This window comes from Lissotriton helveticus, chromosome 10 (assembly GCF_964261635.1).
Source record: "Lissotriton helveticus chromosome 10, aLisHel1.1, whole genome shotgun sequence".
In the NCBI taxonomy this organism is placed as follows: domain Eukaryota; kingdom Metazoa; phylum Chordata; class Amphibia; order Caudata; family Salamandridae; genus Lissotriton; species Lissotriton helveticus.
In genome coordinates, this window is record NC_136071.1 from 1,128,469,008 (window position 1) to 1,128,490,436 (window position 21,429).

General features: G+C 47.1%; 1 protein-coding gene across 4 annotated transcripts in view; it reads right to left on the reverse strand.

The window, feature by feature from the left end:
• Window positions 1-246: 246 nt before the first annotated feature.
• Window positions 247-21,429, reverse strand: part of CNOT10 (CCR4-NOT transcription complex subunit 10) — a 517,759-nt gene continuing 496,576 nt past the window's right edge. For all 4 annotated transcript variants that reach the window (XM_078663928.1, XM_078663926.1, XM_078663927.1 and 1 more), the window contains 2 exons: window positions 19,832-19,907; window positions 247-524 (listed from right to left, as the gene is read on the reverse strand). In XM_078663928.1, the coding sequence (XP_078520054.1) occupies window positions 367-524; window positions 19,832-19,907 (234 nt within the window). In that variant the 3' untranslated portion in view covers window positions 247-366. The remainder of the gene's footprint in view (window positions 525-19,831; window positions 19,908-21,429) is intronic.

Consider the following 21,429-nt stretch of genomic DNA (forward strand, 5'->3'; position numbering starts at 1 on the left):
AATCGCTGCCCCTTGTTTATCCTCATTTATATGCAACTTAAACAGCTAGAAACTGTGAGAAAATAACCATGAGCCATAGTTATCCCATTAATCATACATCCTTATTTTGTTTTATACATACACATCTTTATAAAAACGGTTTTGATATTTTTCTTTTTCAAGACATTTACAAAAAAGAGATTAAAATTATTATATTTATTTGATAAGTAAAATTTGATTAAAAAAATAAACTTCCCACACACTAAGGGGAGTCCAGGATGACATTTATTGATGCAGCAGATGAGACCCTCAAAACCCCCAAGAGTCCAGACAGTAACCCTCCTGTGGGTTTCAGGTGGTATTTCTGTCCATCAAACAGATTGCAGATCACTTCCTCTGCACTGTAGTGAAGGCTGGCATCTGAATAGGCTGCATTGGTGGATGAATCGGCTGGAAGACCGGCTTCTTTCGGACATCTGATAATGTCTTTACAGAAGGCAGCAGCTGGTTTCTTTTGATTATCTGTAGGGCGAGCTGAGTGTTGCCTGCAAGAGAAGATCAAGTTTAAATAGTCTAATGGCTTGCATTCAATATAAGCATACCTATTCACACTGCCTTACAAGCATAATATCGTCACATCTTGGCACCAAATATGAATCTGAACATTTTTCAAAACGTGCTTAGTGTCCTTGGCATTGTCACTTCTACTTAGTCGCACTGCTTTACAAGCATAATCGTGCCACATCTTAGCACCAATTGTGAATCCGAATGATTTTCAGAAATTGTTAATTTTCTTTGGCATTGTCACTTCTGGGCAGCAGAAGTGGCCAATGGAAGAGGTGTCCTTGAGTTTCTAAAAGGCATGTAGTTCATTTACATTAAACACTGGTTGACTATCAGAAATGTACATGGCGTGCAGTGCAGATCTAATTCTAGACACATTGCTTTTTCAATTTCTAGAAAAAATCTATTTTAGTTTAAAGTTGAGTGTTTGCCGTTTAGTTAGTGCTGGGTATCGGGATTAGTGTCAGGAATATAACATATTCTTTTGATTAATATAGGGGTTAAGGTCTCACATTGTGTACTTTTATAGAGGTAATGCACACTTAGATGTTAGGTATGGACTTAGAGTTAGGTTAAAGGTCAGCGTTGAGTTCAGAGATAGTGCTTGGGATTATAAATGGTGCGAGGTTAGTAATCATAAAATAGTCAGGGGTACGTTTTGAGTTATCCTCTCCTCCACCTCAAGGTATCAATATTATAACAATTGTCATCTGGAAGCACTTGGGTCTCAAAATTATGTGACATTCTCCAAGTATCCATTCTAGTTTTCCACAGGTCCCCAGATGCACAGCCTTAAAAAAATAGGCTGTGACCAGTGTGCAGAATCCGAGACTTGGTATCTTATTAATAGGTAGAGTCCAATTTATAGAATGGGGGTGATGGGAGGGTTGGTGAGGGGCCTGTATTTAGTCTATATGAGAAAGAGCATTAGTGAATAAAAGCAACTTGTTCTTCTGATAGACTTCTAACCACAGATTCCACATGCTTTAAACAGATAACTTAGCAGTACATATTTGGAGGTATGTCTGTGAGTGGACTCAAACCAAAAGGTCCTATAGGACCAAGGGTGCGAAATGCCCCTCGGCAAACCTGGCTGTCCAGACAGTAGTGCTTTGTCTAAGTATGGAGTGATGCCCACATAGCTGCCTGCCAGATTTCCCGTACAGAACCTCTGCGTGCCAAAGCAGTGGTAGCAACTTCTGCCCTGGTGGAATGAGCTCGCAGTGCTTTTGGAGGCTGCGTCATGGCCAATGCACAGCATATCTTAATGCCGCAAACAATCCAGAGGTGGATGGTTCACTTTTGCACGGCCTTCCCTTTTTTGTTCCAGCAAAACCTACAAAGAGCTGATTGCTCACTTGGTGTTCTCTGGTATGATTGCTATTAAAGCTCAGTGCTCTTTTTGGGGTCAATGCGATCGTCGCTCCTCTCCATAGATGTGTGAGGCAGAGCATAGAATGCTGGCAGGGTGATGGTTTGACTGACATGGAACGGCATCACGACTTTTGGCAAGAAGGATGTTTGAGTCTGCAGAACCAGTATGTCTAGTAAAATGGTGATTTATGGTAGGTTGACATAGAATTTGAAGCTTGCTTACATGCTGTGCTTATGTTATAGCGACAAGGAACATAGTCTTGAGGGTGAGAAGCTGCAAGGGACAGCTGTGGATTGGCTCAAACGGAGTACACCTCAAATATGCAAGGACCACGTTAATGTCCCACTGTGGCATAACAAAGGGACAGACATGAAACAGATGTATGCATTTTAAAAAAACGCATTACCACTGGGGATTTAAACACTGAGGGCTGATCCAGCAACCACAAAGAGGCCAAAAGATACCCTTTAATTGTACTCAGAGCAAAGCCTTTCCAGGCAAGAGCCAAAACAAACACCACCATTTCGGATAACTTTGCCTGGAGAGGAGTCTATCTACTGTGCGTTGCACCAAGTCACAAATGTCTTCCAACAACAGGTGTATACAGTTCTTTTTCTGAGACGTCTGGCTGCCAGGATGAGATCAACCACCTATGGAGGAAGGTTTAAAGTGCTCAGCTGTTGCCACTCAATCTCCAAGCATGAAGGTGGAAATTGTGTAGGCCTGGGAGCAGAACCTTGTTTAGTTGCTCTGACAGCCGATCCTCCTCAAGGGCCAGCCTGATCAGAGGACAGATGCTCATAACAAGGAACTCTAGATACCATTCACTCAGTGCACAAACTGAGGCCACTAGTATGACTTGGGCCCAGTCAGTGCTGATCTTCTTCAGATCTCAGAGCAGAAGAAGTATCAGAAGGACCAAGTTTCACTCTAGATGATGTGCAGAAGGATTAGTTACTTACCTGTAATCCTAGTTCTCATCCAGGGGTATACTCATCAAAGTCATAATCTGTGAATAATCCCCGCCCATGTGTGGGATCGCGGAGCATATAGAAAATACATATATATATATAAATACATATGTGAAAACATATACATGCAGCCTAAAATGTTTCCAACATGGCAAAAATGTCGAAATTACATAGGTTTGCATTGTAAGAAAAATACCCTACTAACCCATAAGGAAAAGAGGAAGCACTGAAAAGTTGTCTTACAACAATGCTTTATTGCCACAGGGAAAGCTTGTTATTGCCGGAAGTTGCCTGTAGGCTGCATAGCAGAGCAATAATGAAACAAGGAAAACTGACACCTTGCCTTTAAGGCTTCCAAGGGTTAGGCTGCCGGGCCTTCAAGACCTGCAGGAGACCCTCTGCTCTCATGATGCACCACAGGTGACAGTTAGGTCAGTTCTTTTTGACGGTGTATTATGTATAGACACCCGAGTAGAAATGTAATTAACATAAAACAACTCCAATAATGCTCGTCCGGGGAGGTGGGAGGGTCACTTATGACTTTGATGAGTATACCCCTGGATGAGAACTAGGATTACAGGTAAGTAACTAATCCTTCTCATCCAGGGGATACTCATCAATAGTCATAATCGTTGAATAGAGTAGCAAGCCCATACCCAGTACCTCGCGGACGAGCAACAGAGTATGCAGAACATGAAAAACATCACATTCAAATTGCAATCATGCAAACAAATTCCTTAAAGAAGCCTGCCCAACCTGGGCATCAGCCTGAGCCTCAGAATCTAGGCAGTAATGGCGTGTGAAGGTATGCACTGATCGCAATGTGGCTGCCTTTCAGATTTCAGACATAGGAACGTTGCGAAGGAGAGCTGTGCTAGAAGCTTTCCCTCATGTAGTGTGTGCTTTAGGTCTACCTTGTAGGGTCTTGTTAGCTAATTGGTAGGATAAAGCTATACTAGAGACAAGCCATCGAGAAATGGATCTTTTAGATGCAGCTAGACCGGTGTTAGTGGAACCGTAGTTGATAAAGAGCCGGTCAGATTTCCTAAGTGTGTGAGTTTTGGCAAGGTAAAACTTCAATACTCTCCGGAGATCTAAAGAGTGTAATGATCTCTCAGGGGGAGTCGATGGTTTAGGAAAGAAGGTGGGCAGAGTAATAACCTGATTGATGTGAAAATCCGAGACTACCTTAGGAAGGAAGCTCGGATGTGTATGTAGCACCACCCTATTGGCATGAAACACAGTATAAGGCTCCTTACAGCAGAGCGCCTGAATCTCACTCACCCTGCCGACTGAAGGAATGGCTACTAAAAAAGCAGCCTTCCAGGTCAAATGCTGCAAAGACGCCTTATGAATAGGCTTGAATGGAGCACCGATCAGTTTAGTAAGAACAATGTTAAGTTCCCAAGGCGGAGAAGGAGATCTTATTGGGGGATAAACCTTCCTGAGTCCCTCCAGAAAGTCCTTGACCACTGGCATTTGAAAGAATGACCCCTGGTTTCGAGACTTTCTGTAAGCCATGTGAACCCTGATGGAGGAATATTGCAGGCCTGACTTTACCAAGTAAGGAAGGATCACTTGCTCCTGACCCTTGGTCGGATCATAAGCGTTGTCTTTGCACCACAGGTAAAATCTCTTCCATTTGAAAGCATAAGACTTCCTTGAGAAAATTCTTACAGTCCGCAGAGAGGTCTAAGTTTCCATACTGGATGACTTCAGGAGCCATGCAGTTAATCGCAGGGACGAGAGGTTGGGATGAAATACTCTCCCCTTGTTCTTGGTCAGCAAGTCCAGACAGCAGGGCAGCCTCCGGTGCGGAGCTTCAGACAGCTGTAGGAGGTCCAGATACCACCACTAGCGCGGCCACTCCAGTGCTATTAGGATCATTCTGGTGCTGGTCCTGTAAAATTTCTGTATGACGGCCGGAATCAGAGGAAATGGCGGAAAAAAGTACAGCAATGTCTGCGACCATCTGATCAAAAGTGCATTCCCCTGTGTTCCTTGTTGTGGTAATCTGGACGCGAAGTCGGGGCATTTTGTATTTGCCACGTCTGCGAACAGGTCAATGTCTGGCACTCCCCATTGCCGAAAATGTCCTGAGCGACTTCGTCGTTTAGCCCCCAATTGTGTGCTTCTACGAAGTCTCTGCTGAGAAAATCTGCCTGCACGTTCAAGGTTCCTGGATGGCGAACGGCTACGATCGTGAGACTTCTCGCCAGAAGCCACTTCCATATGGTCTGGGACTCCAGAGACAGGACCCGTGACCTGGTGCCTCCCTGCTTGTTCAGATAGTACATAGTAGTTGTGTTGTCTCTATGAATCTGAACGGAGCTGGACTGGAGGGACGGGTACAGAGACTTGAGAGCCAGATGGACTGCCCTTAGCTCCAAGAAGTTGATGTGAGACCTTCGCTCTGACTCAGACCAGAGACCTAGTACCTGAAGCTGGCCCATGTGAGCTCCCCAACCCTGTAGTGAAGCATCTGTAACAACAGTCTGGGTCGGAGGGACCTGGTGAAACGGGACCCCTTGTAGAAGGTGTGACAGTTTCATCCACCATTTGATAGAGTCCCTGGCAGCCTGAGGAAGAGAGACACGATCTTCCCAACTGCCTGACCGCTGTGTCCATTGATCTTCGAGGGACTGATGCAGAGGCTGCATGTGAAGTCTGGCATTGGGCACAATGAAGATGCAGGAGGCCATCGATCCCAGCAGTGATGACACCTGCCTGGCTGCAGGATGTGTAGCGCTGAGAAGAGCGCGGCACTTGATCAGCATTGATGACAACCTCTCCTCCGAAGGACACACGCTTGCCCTTGTGGTGTCCAGGGATGCACCCAGATAATGTATCTTCTGCGTGGGGTTGAGGACTGACTTCTTGTAGCGGACTTGCAACCCCAGGGAGTGAAGCAGTTAGCGACAGTAAGTGAGATGGCTCTGGAGTAGTGAAGGTGTGGAACTCTTTAGGAGCCAGTCGTCTAGGTAGGGATAGATGAAGATTTTCCGCTTGCGGAGGAACGCAGCCACCACTGCCATGCACTTGTAGAAAGTTCAGGGGGCGAACTTGAGCCCGAACGGAAGTACTCGGTACTGGTAGTGCTGTCGAGACACCTGGAACCTGAGGAACTTGCGATGTTTCACTGAAACAGGAATGTGAAAGTAGGCGTCCTGCAGGTCGATGGCACACATCCAGACCCCTTGGTGAAGATGTGGGAACATCTGGTCCAGGGCTAGCATCCGAAATTTGTCTTTTCTTATAAACCTGTTCAGCAGGCGCAGTTTTAGGATAGGTCTGTACTCTTCGGCTACTCCTCGTTTTTGGACCAGGAAGTACCTTGAGTATACACCTTGGTTTCGCAGGTGAGGCGGGACCTCTTCTATGGCTTTCTTGGAGAGGAGGGTATACACCTCGCCTTGTAACAGTAGATAGTGTTGTTGAGGAAGGCACTTCAATTGTGGGGCAACTTGCGGGGAGGGGACTTGAACCTTGGCAAGTAACCATGCTGCACAATGTTCAGCACCCATCTGTCTCTTGTTATGGTTTCCCACTCTTCCAGGTGAAAAACGATACTCCCTCCTACCAGAGTGGCGAATGGGTGCAGAGGAAAAACTGCCTCACTGTTTTGGAGGCTGCTTGGAGGATGACTGCTGTTGTTTATTGTTCCCCCTTCCTCTGCCAGGGCGCTTCTGCTGGAATTGGGATCTCTGCTGGTTTTGAGAGGACCATTGAGGGGCTTGAACCCTCTGTTGGAAGGGGCTCTTGTCGTTCTGACGGAAGCGTTAACGAAACTCCTTCTGCTTTTCCAGTCCAACCACTTTGACCGTGGCAAGGTGGGCATCTTTGTCATCTCCTCATCAGCTTGAGAACCAAATAAGGAGGCGCCATTAAAAGGAAGGTTGAGAATCTTCTTCTGGGCGTCCGGTTTAAGACCTGTGAGGCGCAACCAAGCTGAGCGCCGCAAACAGATGCCATGTGATAAGCCATGCGCAGCGAGATCTGAAGCGCCCGCAGCCATGCTGATGACCTGGTTGGCTACTAAACCACCCTCCTGCAGGATCTCATGGAAGTCCTGTCGATCTTCTTTGGGAAGTTTGTCGGTAAACCTGGCCAGGGAGTCCCAAAGTGACCTGTCGTAGCGCCCTAGAAGGGCTGAAGCACTTGCTATCTTCATAGATGATGCAGAAGTATTGCACATCTTCCTGCCATAAGAGTCCATTTGCTTACTGTCCTTTTCTGGAGGAACTGAAGCTTATGAGGCTCCAGAGTGCGCTTTCCTGGCGGCTGCCACAATGACTGAATCCGTCGGAGGATCAGACCTAAGGAACAAGGGATCCTGGTCTGGGGCTTTGTACTTCTTTGTGATCCTCGACTGAACTGATCCCACTGTGGCAGGGGTGAGGAACGTGGCCATAGCTGGTTCTAAAAAGCCTGGCACCAGAGGCAGTAGAGGTCTGGGAGCTGTACGATGGTGCAATGTTTCAAATATAATTGATGTAGGGACCACGGTAGTGTACAAACTGATATCCAGTTTCTTAGCCCCTCTACCAATTATGTCAGAGAAAGTCCCAATGTCCTCAATGGGAGACACCCTTGAAGGTGGCGTAGATGAAAAGGTTGGCAAGTAGTCCCGAACAGAAGAGCCTGCGGACAAAGACCAGGTGGATGATCTTCTGCACCTCCTCTTGTGTGTAGGTTTGTGGCGCGAGCTGTAACGACCCCTTGACCGTGATCGACGTGTAGAAGGAGATGTTGGTCATTTGGAAGGCGACTTTGAAGGTTTTGCAGGAGCCCCTCTATCAGGGTCTCTTGAGGTTCTAGAAGGTGAGTATGTCCTAGAATAGTCCGAGCTTGGACTTCTGCGGTCAACTGTTCCCACGAACTGCAGCCACCGAGGTGACAGGCCGAAACCTCCTTTTCGCCATCTCTAGGAGACCTCGCTGGAGAAATCTGCACAATATTCAGCCCTGGAGATGATGAATGGGCTCTTGAGGTGGATCGGGATCCCGACGTTGATTTGTGCCGGGCCTCCGCAGTGGCCGCTGCAGTTTTGTCCCTCGACGTTGAACGTCTTGACGTCGATAAGGTTTGTGTCAACTTCGCCGTCTATCTGTGCGGCGATCTGCTGTGGGAACGCCGTCCTGTCCTCAACGTTGGTCTCGACGTCGACTGCCCAAGGCGATGTGGGGACCTTGACGTCGGCTGTCGCCGGCGATGGGGGGACCTCGACCTCCCATGACGTCTTGCTGATGTGGATTTCCTCGACGTCGAATGCCTCGACCTCGACGGCGCTCTTGATGTCAACAGTCTGTCCACTCGCGGCATGGTCTGCGATGGCGAGTCTATTGACGCCGACCCCCTCGAGGGTGGTGGAGAATGCCTCGCCGTCGACGGAAGCCTCGGACCGGACTGTCCAGGCAGTAATGTTTGGTGACGTGTGCAGGGACCCCCCCACGTTGCTGCCAGGCAGATGTTCAGAACTGCGACTCTACTTGCTAAAGCAGTGGTCACAGCTATAGCTCTGGTGAAATGAGCCCATAAGCCCTCAGGGGGCTGCTTCTTGGCCAGTGAATAGTAGAGTTTAATACAGAGAACGACCCAGCGTGAAATGGTTAATTTCTGCACCACGGCGCCCTTCTTCGCTCCAACATACCCCACAAAGAGTTGGTTGACCACCTGGAACTCTCGTATGCGGTCAAGGTAGAACAACAATGTTCTTTTTGGGTCCAGATGGTGGAGTCACTTTTTTTTTTTTTTTTAGATATGTGGCAGAATGTAGAAAAGTGGATAAGGTGACGGATTGGCCCACATGGAATGGGGTTACCACTTTCGGCAAGAAAGTTTGTCTGGAAAGACAGACAGGAATGGAAGCTTGGATGATAAAGCCTGCAGTTCACTCACCCTACAAGCAGATGCCATGAGAAAGGCTGTTTTGATTGTAAGCAGCCTGAGGGGACAATTATGTAAAGGCTCAAAAGGAGCACACATCAGGAACGTGAGAATCAGATTAAGGTCCCACTGAGTCATAATGGGAGGGGAAGGTGGGAACATATGTACAAAACCTTTCAGAAATCTATTTACAGTGTGAAATGTAAATAAAGAGGGTTGGTCAGGCAGCTGCAAGAAGGCCGAAACATAAGATTTCGGAGTGCCCAGAGCACAGCTCTGCTGGCCAAGGGTCATAATAAAAAGTTAAATACTGTAAAGGGAGACAGGCAAAAATCCTTTCCGTACAATATAATACAAATTTCTTCCAACGGCAGGTGTATATGTTTTTGGTGGAGGGATGCCGGTTTGCAAAAGTAACGGATAGTGAACCCCAGCAAATGCAGGTGGTCCGCCATAGTCTGAAGGTCAGAGACGATAGCCTGGGGGGAGCCCGCCTTCTCAGGCTCTAATCTTCGGGATAGGGAAAGACTGCAACCCTGATCTGCGCAGATGAGCTACGACCACCGGCATCATATTGATGAACACCCGAGGGGTGCTGGTAAGGCCAAAAGAGAGCACAATTAATTGAAAATGCTTATGGCCTACTGTAAACCTCAGGTACCGCAGATGGGCAGGCAGGATGGGGAAATGGAAATAGGAGTCCTGCAACTACAACGCTACCATCCAGTCTCCCGGGTACGAGGCAGAAAAAACCTAAGCCAATGTGAGCATCTTTAACAACTTCTTTTTGAAGAAGGGGTTGAGGGTTCTCAAATCTAAGATAGGGTAAAGGCCTTGTTCTTTTTGGGAATCAAAAAGTAGCAGGAATAGCAACCACTGCCTACTTCTGACACCAGAACCGTCTCTGTGGCTCCCTTGTTCAAGAGAGCGGTGACTCCCTCGCGCGGCAAGGACAAATGATTCTCCGTCAGTCGGTCATGAGATGGGGCAAAGTGGGAGGGGAGGATTCGAAGGGAAGGGAGTAGTCCCTCCGAACTATCTGTAAAACCCACCTGTCCGTGGTTATGGACTGCCAGTCGTGCCACCAACTAGACGCCCAAGAGGGTGCAGAGGCTGCCGCTGTAAGGAGACTGGTGGCGGTACTGACCGCGGTTCATTCTTATCATGGGGTCAGTAGGAACCGTGTCCTCGCCCCTGCACAGTCTGGGATGCTAGCGTGGCGGGCTGCTGGAATATGGTTGGCGCGCTTAAAAGCCCCTTCTGTAGCAACGAAAGGGGCTTCAGGCAGACTGGGGATTATGCTGGGTAGCTGCTAGGCCCAAGGACTTGGCTGTAGCCCGCGAGCCCTTAAAGTTCTCCAGCGCCGAGTATGCATTGTCTCCGAAGAGACAGTTGTCATCAAAGGGCATGTCCACGAGGGAAGCCTAGACCTCCCCTGAAAAGCTCAATGCTCTCAGCCAGGCATGACGTCTAATTGCCACTGCCGACAAAACCGCTCAACCCAGCGAGTCGATCCTATCCAAACCACACCTAATGGTGAACTTTGCTGTGTCTCTCCCATCCTTTACCACTTGGGAGAGAATAGCCCGGGCCTCCTTCGGAAACTGGGGCAGTACTTGCGCAACCATAACCCACAGAATGTGGGACTAGCGGCCCAATAAGCATGCGGTGTTCATCGACTGCAATGCAAGACTGGTGTAAGTAAACATCTTCCTACCCAAGCTATGCAGCCTCTTAGATTCCCTGTCCGGGGGTGATGGAGGGAACACACCATGGGACAAAACCACTCTGCCCAGCGAGTCGATCCTATTCAAACCACACCTAATGGTTAACTTTGCTGTGTCTCTCCCATCCTTTACCACTTGGGAGAGAACAGCCGGGGTCTCCTTTGGGACCTGGGGCAGCACTTGCACAACCATATCCCATAGAATGTGGGACTTGAGGCCCAAAAGTATGCAGTGTTCACCAACTGCAATGCAAGACTGGTGTTAGAAAATATCTTGCTACCCAAGCCATGCAGCCTCTTAGATTGCCTGTCTGGGGGTGCAGGAGGGAACACGCCATGGGATGTAGAGGTTTGGACCACCAAGCTCTTAGGGGTGGGGTGTTAGGTGAGCAAGTTTGGGTACCCAGGTGGGCAACTGTCCTGTTCACAGGAGCCCCTGTACTGGGCTTGGACCAGGTTCCCAGTAGGACATCTGTTACAGCTTAATTAAAAAGGAGTAAGGGTTCGGCAGCGGAAATTCACAGTTGTAGCACTTCCCATCAAGATGTTCGACTTGACTGCCACCGAGGGCAACTCCAGGACCTCAGCTGCCCTCTTCGCCACCATGGAATATGATACTCACTCCTCCATAGCCCTGGAAGGGGAAGAAAGCAAATCAATATCGGGAGAAGTATCCGGACCTCTGGCCTCACCAAGCCCTTACACCAGTCCATATCCTGTTCCAACTTGTAGTTTAAAGGGTCCAGTGACCCCTGCCTTTCTTCCCCTATGCCTAGCCCTTCAGAATAAGGCTCAGGCTCTGACCTAGGACGCAGGAGTCCTGTTGGTGCCAGTCGATGTGGCTCTGTGTCGTTGGTTAGCAGAATGGGGCTGGCGCAGCCAGTGGCATCAGGAGAATCGGCGTCGGGCCGGCACCAGGGAAGGTTATGGTGGTATGACTGGATCCATGGGGGCCAATCTGAGCAGAGGCCGGAACCAGATGGGTCCCCCTCCGACCCTGCGGAGCCACAAGGCACGCCTGAGGTTTCCGGCTGCTTAACTACATAATGTATGGCCTTGTAAAATTCTTTAATCTGAGCGAGGTTGCCCCTGGAAAAGCTGGGAGGATTGGCGTTGGCCTTGGCAATGATTCCGAAGAACCACGCCTCGAACGTAGATGCTCTATCGTCGCGTCAGACAATGGACGAGGAAAGACAAAGTACGCTACGACTTCTTGTGCTTCTTCCCCGAATAACTCGACCTGGAGTGGGAGGAAGAAAACTTGGGGCTCCTGGAGCGGTTTGAAGACCTCCCTCTTTATCAGGTCTCAGATCTCCAAAGAGTCACCCGCCGTGCCTGCTGGGACGCTATCAGCTTCAGGGACAACTCCCTCAAAGCCTTCAGTGTCATGGCCTGGCAGTCAGAGCATGAATTGAGAGTTGCGGTTGCACTCGAGACACCACAGACACACAAGGTGGAGGGCTGAAACGACATGGTGCGATGACTGGCGCCACACGGCTTAGACCTAGTCCTTCTCAAAGACATTCGCAACTCAATCAAGAGGTAAAATTCCTACCCCCCAAAAAAACCTCAACATAACATTGAATTTTTTTGTATTTAAAAAAGGACAGAGGGGTAGATCTTTCTTCAGATCAGCACTAACTGACACAAGAAGAAAAGAACTGACATCAAAGCGCCAAGATGGCTCCTATATAGGTGTGCGGACTTCACTTCCGGTGCAGACGACGCCAATGACACCACGTGGAGTCTATCAACTCCACCTATCGGTATGCAGGGGTACTGCTCATGCAAAAAATCTTCTGGATCCCATCTGATGCCAGGGCTATTCAAAGGTAAGAAATCTGAGGTTAGATGTATCTAACAGATGGTGGTTGATGGGCCAGCAGCTTGGGAATATGGAAATAGGTGTCGTGCAGATACAAGACCACACTCCTGTCTCCAGGGTAGAGGGCTGGTCAGGCCTGGGCCAGGGACAGTATTCTGAATTTGTTCTTTCGGAGGAGTCGGACAAAGGTTTCTATCCTTCTTTGGCACCCAAAAGTATTGGGAATAACAACCATGGCCAACTTCTGTCACAGGCGCCCTCTAGATAGCCCCTTTGTCAAAATTGTTCTGGGAAAGGAAGAAGGTGCAGCTGAGTGGGATTGAAGGAAAGAGTGTATACCTTTTCGACAGGCTGCAGAACATACTTGTCCAATGTTACGGGCTGCTAACCAAGCAAGAATCACTGGACCCTGCCTACATCCAGGTGATTGTGTGCCCCTAAGGGCACGCTTGAGATGTCTGGCAGAGAGCAGCAGCAGGAGTGGTCTCTGCAGGGGTTTGAGTCAGTAGGCCGACTGGCTAGTTGACCCTGGGTGCCATGACCTCGGGCATGAAATTGATCGGCACAATGCTGAGGATGAAGTGGCTGCTGGTATGGAGTGCCTCTGCCAGCGTCATGAAAGGATTGGTTGGGCTGGTGCAACTGGCCACGAGGGGAAGATAAGCACAGGAAGTGTGCTGTTGCCCTGCTCTCTTTGAACTGTTCAAGAGTGGAATCTGCATGGTCCACAAAAAGGCGAGTCCCATCAAAGGGCAGCTACTCAGAGCCTGCAGGCACACCAGGTAGAGTGAGAAGGAATCTAATGAGTTGGAGCATGGCATTGGAACTGCCTAGGTGTCGCAAATAGCCACGAGAACTCGGGTTGTGCTTTGATAAGCTGAGAGATAGGCTTTGAAGGCAACCGGTTTCAGGAGTGAGATCAGGAAGAATGGTGACATCCTTGTACCTTCTCAGGTGTAAGAGAGTGGCAGGTTGTGGCCAAGTGGCGCCTATATAGGCTCTTCATGTCATTTCCTGAATGGAATGGAGTCAGTGTGAAGCCACATGGTGCCATCCACAGGAACGCAGAGGTACTTCTGGAAAAGTTGCCAGTTGGGGACGCCTGGGGAAGATCTAAAAGGTGAGGACTCTGTGATTAGAAGTACCACACACCCAGTGACAACCAAACACTCATGGTCCACAACGCACCGGCATAGGTTGGCAGGAAAGTCACAAGCACCAACTCTAACCCTGATTATTCTATTTATTTATTTATTTTTATTTTTATTTCTTATATAGCGCTGGAATCAATCCCGTAAGGGTATCTCCGCGCTTCGCCAGCCATAGGATCATCAGGTAATGTGACACAGGAGTTAAGAGGACAGGAATGCTTCTTGATAAAGAAGGGTCTTTAATGTCTTTCTAAAAGACAGGTGATTGGTGGTCATTCTTACATCGGTGGGGAGCTTGTTCCATAAGGCAGGTCCAACCGAGGAGAAAGCACGGTCTCCTTGTCTGGATTTCTTTGTAGCAGGGGGTTTGAGGAGGGCTTGATTGCTTGAACGGAGAGACCTGCTAGGCTGATACAGCTCAAGAGATTGTGACAGGTATTTAGGGCTTGCTCCGTATAGGCACTTGTGGACCGTACAGCATATCTTAAAGTTGATGCGCTGCCGTATGGGGAGCCAATGTAGCTCTTCCAGCAAGGGCCTAGAGGGAGTCCTGGCCGGTACACTCATGACCAATCTTGCCGCTGTATTCTGGACTACCTGCAAACGACCTACTGCATCTGCATTTGCTAATGTCAGCAGGCCGTTGCAGTAGTCCAGGCGGCTGGCGACCAAGGCCTGTACAAGTGTCTTCCTATAGGTGGCAGGGAGATACGGGAAGACACGTCTGAGAAGGCCGATGGTGTGGAAACACAACCCTGCGATAGAATTGGTGTGTTCCTTTAAGGTCAGTTTTTGGTCCAACTTCACCCCTAGATTCTTAACATGAGGTTTGGATGTGGGTACTGGGCCCAAATCTAATGGCCACCAGTCTGGGGACCAGAGGAGACTCGCCTTGCCAAAGAGCATAACCTCTGTTTTTCCCACATTGCATTGGAGGCAATTCACAGCCATCCAATGTGACACTGCCCTCATACCCTCAGCAAAGTTCTCCTTGACTTTAGGGCCAAGGGAGCTGAAAGGGTAGAGGAGCTGGGTGTCATCAGCGTAGGAGACCGGTATGAACCCATACTTCCGCACAATCTCAGCAAGGGGGGCCACATATACATTGAACAATGTAGGGCTGAGGCATGAGCCCTGTGGCACCCCCTTCGTGAGCACCCTTGAGATGGAACGAAAGGGGCCCAAGCTGATAGATTGTGATCTCCCGGAGAGAAAGCTCTCCAACCATGATAAAGCTAAGCCTCCAATTCCTACTCCCTGCAAACGGCTGAGAAGGATATTATGGGACACGGTATCAAAGGCTGCGGACAGGTCCAGCAGCACTAGGATCATGGAACCGCCTCTATCCTGTGACATTTTGATCTTATCTGTCACAGAGAGAAGGGCTGATTCAGTGCTGTGGTTGGGCCTGAACCCAGATTGAGAATGGTCCAGGCCCCCTGTCGCCTCGATAAAGCTGGAGATGATGGTATTAACGTGTTTCTCTGCCAGTTTGCTGATGAAAGGGAGGAGAGAAATTGGGCGAAGGTTGGAGAGTTCTGACCAGGGCAAGGTGGAATTTTTGCATATAGGGTTCACTACCGCTTCCTTCCAGGATTGTGGGAGTTGTCCCTCGGCAAAGGAGAGGTTCAGCAATTTCTGAATGGAGGGTCCTAATATCTCGCTCAGAGGGGAGATTAATTTAGCAGGTATCAGGTCAGTAGGAGAGCCGGTCTTCATTTGATTGATAAGTGCAGTCAGATCTTTGATGGTTATATCAGGGATTACATGAAGGGTTTTCCCAGAAGTCACCATTGGGGAGATTTCAGGGACCTCGACATCCAAGGGACCTGAGACTGAGATAACTTTCTTGTATATCCCTTCTATTTTATCCTCGAAGAACTTAGAAACTAGAACTTTCTACTAAGAAATCCTACTTGGCAGCAGACTACAAACAGGATCTGGGAGGTGAATCAAAGGAAACCGACACATTCAACCCATCAGAAACCAAAGAAATACATGCAAACAATACATCACTACTTAAAAATGATGAGCATATACATTTTTTCCTAGCAAGTTGGACAAGGTAAGCACACACACAACAGATAGACTGCATCACAGCCACCAGCACTCATGACTTGAATCGGGATTAAGAGGCTATCTATATGAACTATGCTGTGCAGTACAAAAATCTTCCGAACATACAGGTATCAGCAAAGTTATCCCCCAGGTTAAGCAGGCCTTAAAAGTTAATGCTATAAAGAGCTATCCTTCAGGATACAGAAATCTCATATGCTCAGGCAACTGGGAACAAAAGCGGTCCCTCTAGTTACAGAACTTGCATTAGCTCAGGTCAATGACAACAGAGCTATTCCTCAAGTTATGCAGATTTTAATGGCTATTTGCTCTGACGGCAGTTAGTGAACTCATACTGACACAGGCATCTCAAAGCAGGCTACCCCCCTATGTTGACACAAATTGTATAAGCCAGGCTTATGAAAAAAGTTATCCTTGATAAGACTAAATAGATCATACAGGCATTAACAGCAAATGCGTTCTTCAAGTCACACAGATCTTACATACACAGACTTTGGACCGCATGCAAAGATTTCAGAAGGTAAGGTCTCCTGCACAAGAATTATCCCTCAGATCACAAACAAGGAACTGGTCTGAAAAGCTACTTTTTGATTACACACATCTTACAGGAGAAGGCAAGTGCTAGGAGGTTGTGAGGAGGCTGACTCCGTGGCATCCCTACCTCTCTTTCCTTTTCCCTCTGTCAAGCCAACATCGAAGAACAGGGAACCATGCAGGCGGGGAAAGCAAGGGTTACCATCTGCCACTCCCTCTTGCACGCAGGAACACAAACCGGCAAGGAGAGACGGCAGCCAATGGGACACTGGAGGGGCAGAGCTAAGACCGCTTGAAGAGAATGCGGAAGAGGAAAGACGGGGTCAAGGACCGGGGGAGGAGGGCCAACAGGAAGACGACGAGGAGAACGAGCGTGGCGCAGAGGAAGAATCCCACGAGAAGACAAGCCTGGATGCCAGCCCCGACCCCCTTCAGGACGCGGACGGAGGAGCAGAAACCTGGACCGAGGAGTGGTGGACACCCCCGGAGGTTGCCTACGAGCCGCCGCAACTCCGGAGAGCTGTGGCTAGCGCGGTACATGAATCGAGAGGGGGGAGGGAGTAAGTGAGGGAAGGGGTGGGGAAAGCCGGGAATATTCGGGCACTAGCTAACTCACATGTGTTGTGCACCGTTCTTTTTCCCCGCATTTTGATCACATGCCCCAAACCTGAAAGCACGCCTTTTTCCTCTTCCCCCTCAATGGCACTTACAGTTTTCTGATGTAAGGAAACTGGTTTTGCCCATTTTTTTTTTCCTTTTGGCAACTGACAGTTATATGTTCTGCGTGAGGACCAAGACACCCCTTCAACTCCAGTCCATTATATAGCACGACAGGTGCCTGTCCCCAGGTGGAGGGTTCTATGTCAAAATAAGATAACAGAGAATCTGACCACCTTTCTTTCTTTCCTCTTTTGAGCCTCTTGGGGTGCCCTACCAAGAAAAGGAGATCAGCAACAACAAGAAAGAAGAGCACGATCATTGGACTAGAGACACCGGGAGATATACTGTCATTTTGCCCTGTTTTATCCTGACGGAAGATATGCTTTAATTCTCGTCATCCTTGAATAAAACAAAAGCAAAATTGATCCCCGAATTCGGCCTCCTCGTTTTTTCTTCCGCCCAACCCTCTCACAGAGGTTAGACTGAGTGGTACTGAAAAATGCAGTTATATTTGCCCCACATCCAGTCACATATTTGGCAGGTGTGTCTCCCACCTCTAGTGTTGTTTTGGTGAGGAGGAGGATATCAAGAGCTGTTGGGCATGTTGTTTGTCTGGAAGGCTTTTCCCCTTATGTGACATACATGGTGCTTATTCCCAGCTCCAGGCCACATCAATCACCACCTGTATGTGTTATAGTGATTTCTCAGTCTCACAGTGTCCGGTGGGTAACTTGGGATCAGTCAGACGGGCTGTCCCTCCCTTGAGGCCAGTATCTTCAGTCATACTGAAGGCCACCCCATTGTCTGATCACATGTTCTACACAGCCTTTTCACTTCTTAAAGGAGCAGTACACTGCTCAACCCAGCTGGGACTCACAACAGGCTCCTCCGTCTATCAGCCTGGGAGCGATGAGCGCTACACAAGGACACTCTACTTCCCAGATGTGGCCTTGCTGGTCCTCGTCACTCTGATCGCTGCCACCACTGCTGCTCCTTCCCAACAGCACCTGCAGTGGCTCTACTCTTCTTCTCCTTGCAGCTGCAGCAGGAGTCCGTGATGCCCAGAGTGTGACATTTGCTGAAAGCTGCGCCGCCTTCGCCATGCTGCAGACAAAGCCATCTTAGGGGCAGTCCTCTGCAACTTTTTCTCAAACTGCTCTAGCTCGCTCAACACCCCACGCACCAGCCCTCGCAGCGACTCTTGGCCTCCTCATCTGATCTCAACTCTAAGAGTCTACAACCAAGAGCGCAGCACTGGCTGAAAGTCTACCACTCGACTTCACAATCTCATGGACATTGCTTTCTTAGGGGCAGGCCCCCGAAAATCGTTCTCTATCCAGCAAGGCACTGTAACTTCACCTTGTGGCCACCTTATCTACTACACGGTCTCTTTGGGTCCTGTGAGATGCCTTCCGGTATTTAGGGTGTTGGATGTCCATGTACCATTTACTCAAGCTCTCAAGGGGTACTGAGCTGAGTTTCTTTTGCTCACTTGTTTGGCAGACTGTCTGTTAGGTCCTTTGTTTAAATTCTCTAACATAAGCTAACAGCTCCCTCCTATGGGTTCCCTCTATTTTGCCGCTATATCAGAATTAGAATCATTATGTCACTAAAATTGTGAGGGGTTCTGATCATTTAGGCTCAAAGGGAAAATCTGAAATTAAATATTAACAAACACATTTCTAATCTTTCTAATTTAGAAAAATTACTTAAAACATTAACTAGAGCAGAACTACATGCAAAATTCCTTACAGATTCTTTAAACATAAACATTGCTCCAGTTGGCCTACAGGTCAAATATATCCCTATCATTTCTAGCAACTGATCAATTCAAGACAGTTTCATCTTTGGTACAATAAATACTCATGTTAGAAATAAAAATCCTTGGTAATCAAGGCATAACCAATGCGAAAGCAGTTCTAGAAAGATTACAAGCAAATATCAAAGAACTTAAAACAATGTTTTTAAAAATACTGAGACACTTCAGAAGGGCATTAGACGTCATAACAAAGAAAGGATGCATTCTTATTTATGCAAAGAGTTCTATCAATCCACTGGTTCTTTTTTAGAGCGGTACTTTCCCTGCCACCAAAGTAGTGACATTTTCGGACACTGGTTCAGACTCAGACAGCGATTATACCTGAATGTCAACATCAGCACCAATCATTTATCAGACCAAAAACTCTCCCAGGAGAAGAAAAAGAGGCTAATGTTGACATTCAGAAAATGATTAGTGGATGTGCAAGACACTTATTTTCTGATGCCAGCTTGGAGGTTCCAAAGGTTTCTGGGACATCTTCAGATTCTGCGGTGTCTTTTGCAATGGGGACTCCCTCCTTTACCCCCCCCCTCTCAACTTGAGTGAGACTCAAATGCATACCTCAATTTGCCCCCCCCCCCATATGTATGACATACAGTGAGTCGAAGTAGGGTGGAGTGCGTAAGAGGATGGGCAACAGACCAGAAGCAACAACTGTAGATCCTCAAAGGATGATTAGCTCAAGAGTAATGAAACTATTTCCCCATGTGTTCACTATACAAAAAAACAAACCAGAACAGATCCTTTTCTTTTCAAACTGCAAATTCTCAAAGGAGAAAATCTATTTCTAGAGTTGGTCTCGATAGCGGCACTGCTTGAGAAAAGTCAGTAGCAAAGGCTGCAAGTTGTGGTCCAAATGAATAAAAAACACTCTACTGAGGCTAACCCAGGAATGTGGGAAGGAGGGTCGAAAAAGGAGGCGTGGGGAGACCAGGTTCCATAAAACATGGGCATAGGTTCAAGTAATATAACAAGTTCTCTTGTATTGAGAATGGAAGGATCTCCTTGCCATGAGAAACATATCTTCTTGAAATCTCTATCATGTGTTGCTTCTTCTACAAAAAGCATCATTCTATCTCTTCTTTTTAAGGTGCGCAAACATTCCAGTTTGTCACATTTACTTAAGGTGCCATGCCTATACAGAATAAAAATAAAATCACTTTTACAGCCGTAGTTATGAAATGGAAAAATAAAAAGATGTTGGGTACACAGATCCGAGTTAACAGAAGGATGTGTCTTTAAATATGCATTCTATACTGACTTACCGTTCTGAAGTTCAAGATAAACTGCCAGCAGAATAGCCTCGGGTGGAATTTCTTTGGGGTGAATCATGGAAGCAGCCTGAAAAATCCATTAACTGACATTAGCAAAAATACATACAGACAGTCTCAAAATGTAGCCAATTTGCAGCTGAAGAAATGCAAATACGGAGATGCGAAAAATTACAATGGCATGTGACAGTTCGATACCTGGGTTACAATACCTGAAAAGGCAGACACAAACTTTCATACTACCAAGTGGAAACCATGAGCATCAAAGTGTGATTAGCTTGCCAATCAACATTGCACCTAGAAACATTTCAGTTTGAAGACTGTACTACATATTGCCATAATTAATACTCGTATTTACTTCCATAAAGGGTGCTTTACAGACTGACTTAGCGTTGTAAAAATTGAACTGGCATCCATGAATCTCAGTTTACATGGATTTAATTTGACCAAAAGATTATATCCAAATAAAATTAAACAAATGATCTGTGGAAAGATACACAGAGGTGCCAGTCCATAATGCACAAGTTTAGAAACCAGTACACATATTTAGAATCCAGGACACACGTAGCCGGTGCAGATTGATGTCCTCAGTCAATTGTACAATAATGCAGCTATTAGCTTGAGGACAGTTTATCAGAAATAAGGCAAATTGTAGATCAATCCTAATATCAAACTGATTTAATGGGATGAAAACTAAATCACAATTGCTAATGCAGGCTATTTTAAAATTCTGTGCTCTGAAAAACTCAAGCCTGACACAAGCAAAGCAAACTTCTTAAAAAGAACCCCACTAATGGAAAATCCTCAGGAGCTATCATCGAAACTATGAAAGAGTAAGGAGCCTAGTAATTACAACAGCAGCATGAACACCTGCTGCAACCATAAAGGCAAATTTGATTAAAACAAACAACCAGAATATAAGTTCATATCTAGAGAGCACCAAACATGAAACCACAAAGGAACCAAACAGAATGAAAAATTCTAGCAGCAATCACTTTCACAATCTCAAGAATATAGATTCTATCTGCATCAGTCAATTTTTAGATGATTAACTCTGAATGATGGGCATTGTATTGCCTGTGCAATTCCACTACTCATTACAAGGAATCAGCACTTAGTGCAAATAAAAGATCAGAGAATGAATCATGCACAAGTGGTGTGAACAACTGAGCTGCAAATACTAGTAATATTTGCCTCATCCTAGAGAAAAGAGGGCTTCACTATCTAGGATTCTGTATCTCTAAATTGGGGAAAGCAAATTACTATTAAAAAGGCTCTGGTGAGCCTTGTACTCTGCCCAAGTGACGGCAGGTGAGTTTTTAAAGTGGGCATGGGGAAGAGAACAATAAAATAGATTAACAGAATTATACTGAGTGAGATGAGGGAATACCATTAGGATTGCTTGGGTGACTAAATAGCACTCAAAACCCGAGACCATCTTTCACAAATTGTGCTAAACTGCCCATACTAAAGCAAAGAAAATTGTTCATTTCTCAGCCTTTTAGCCATGAAACTGGCTAAAAGTCTTAGCTTCAATAAGGACTTTTAACAAAATATTCTACAACAATCGTGGTGTGCCAAATAAGTCTCTT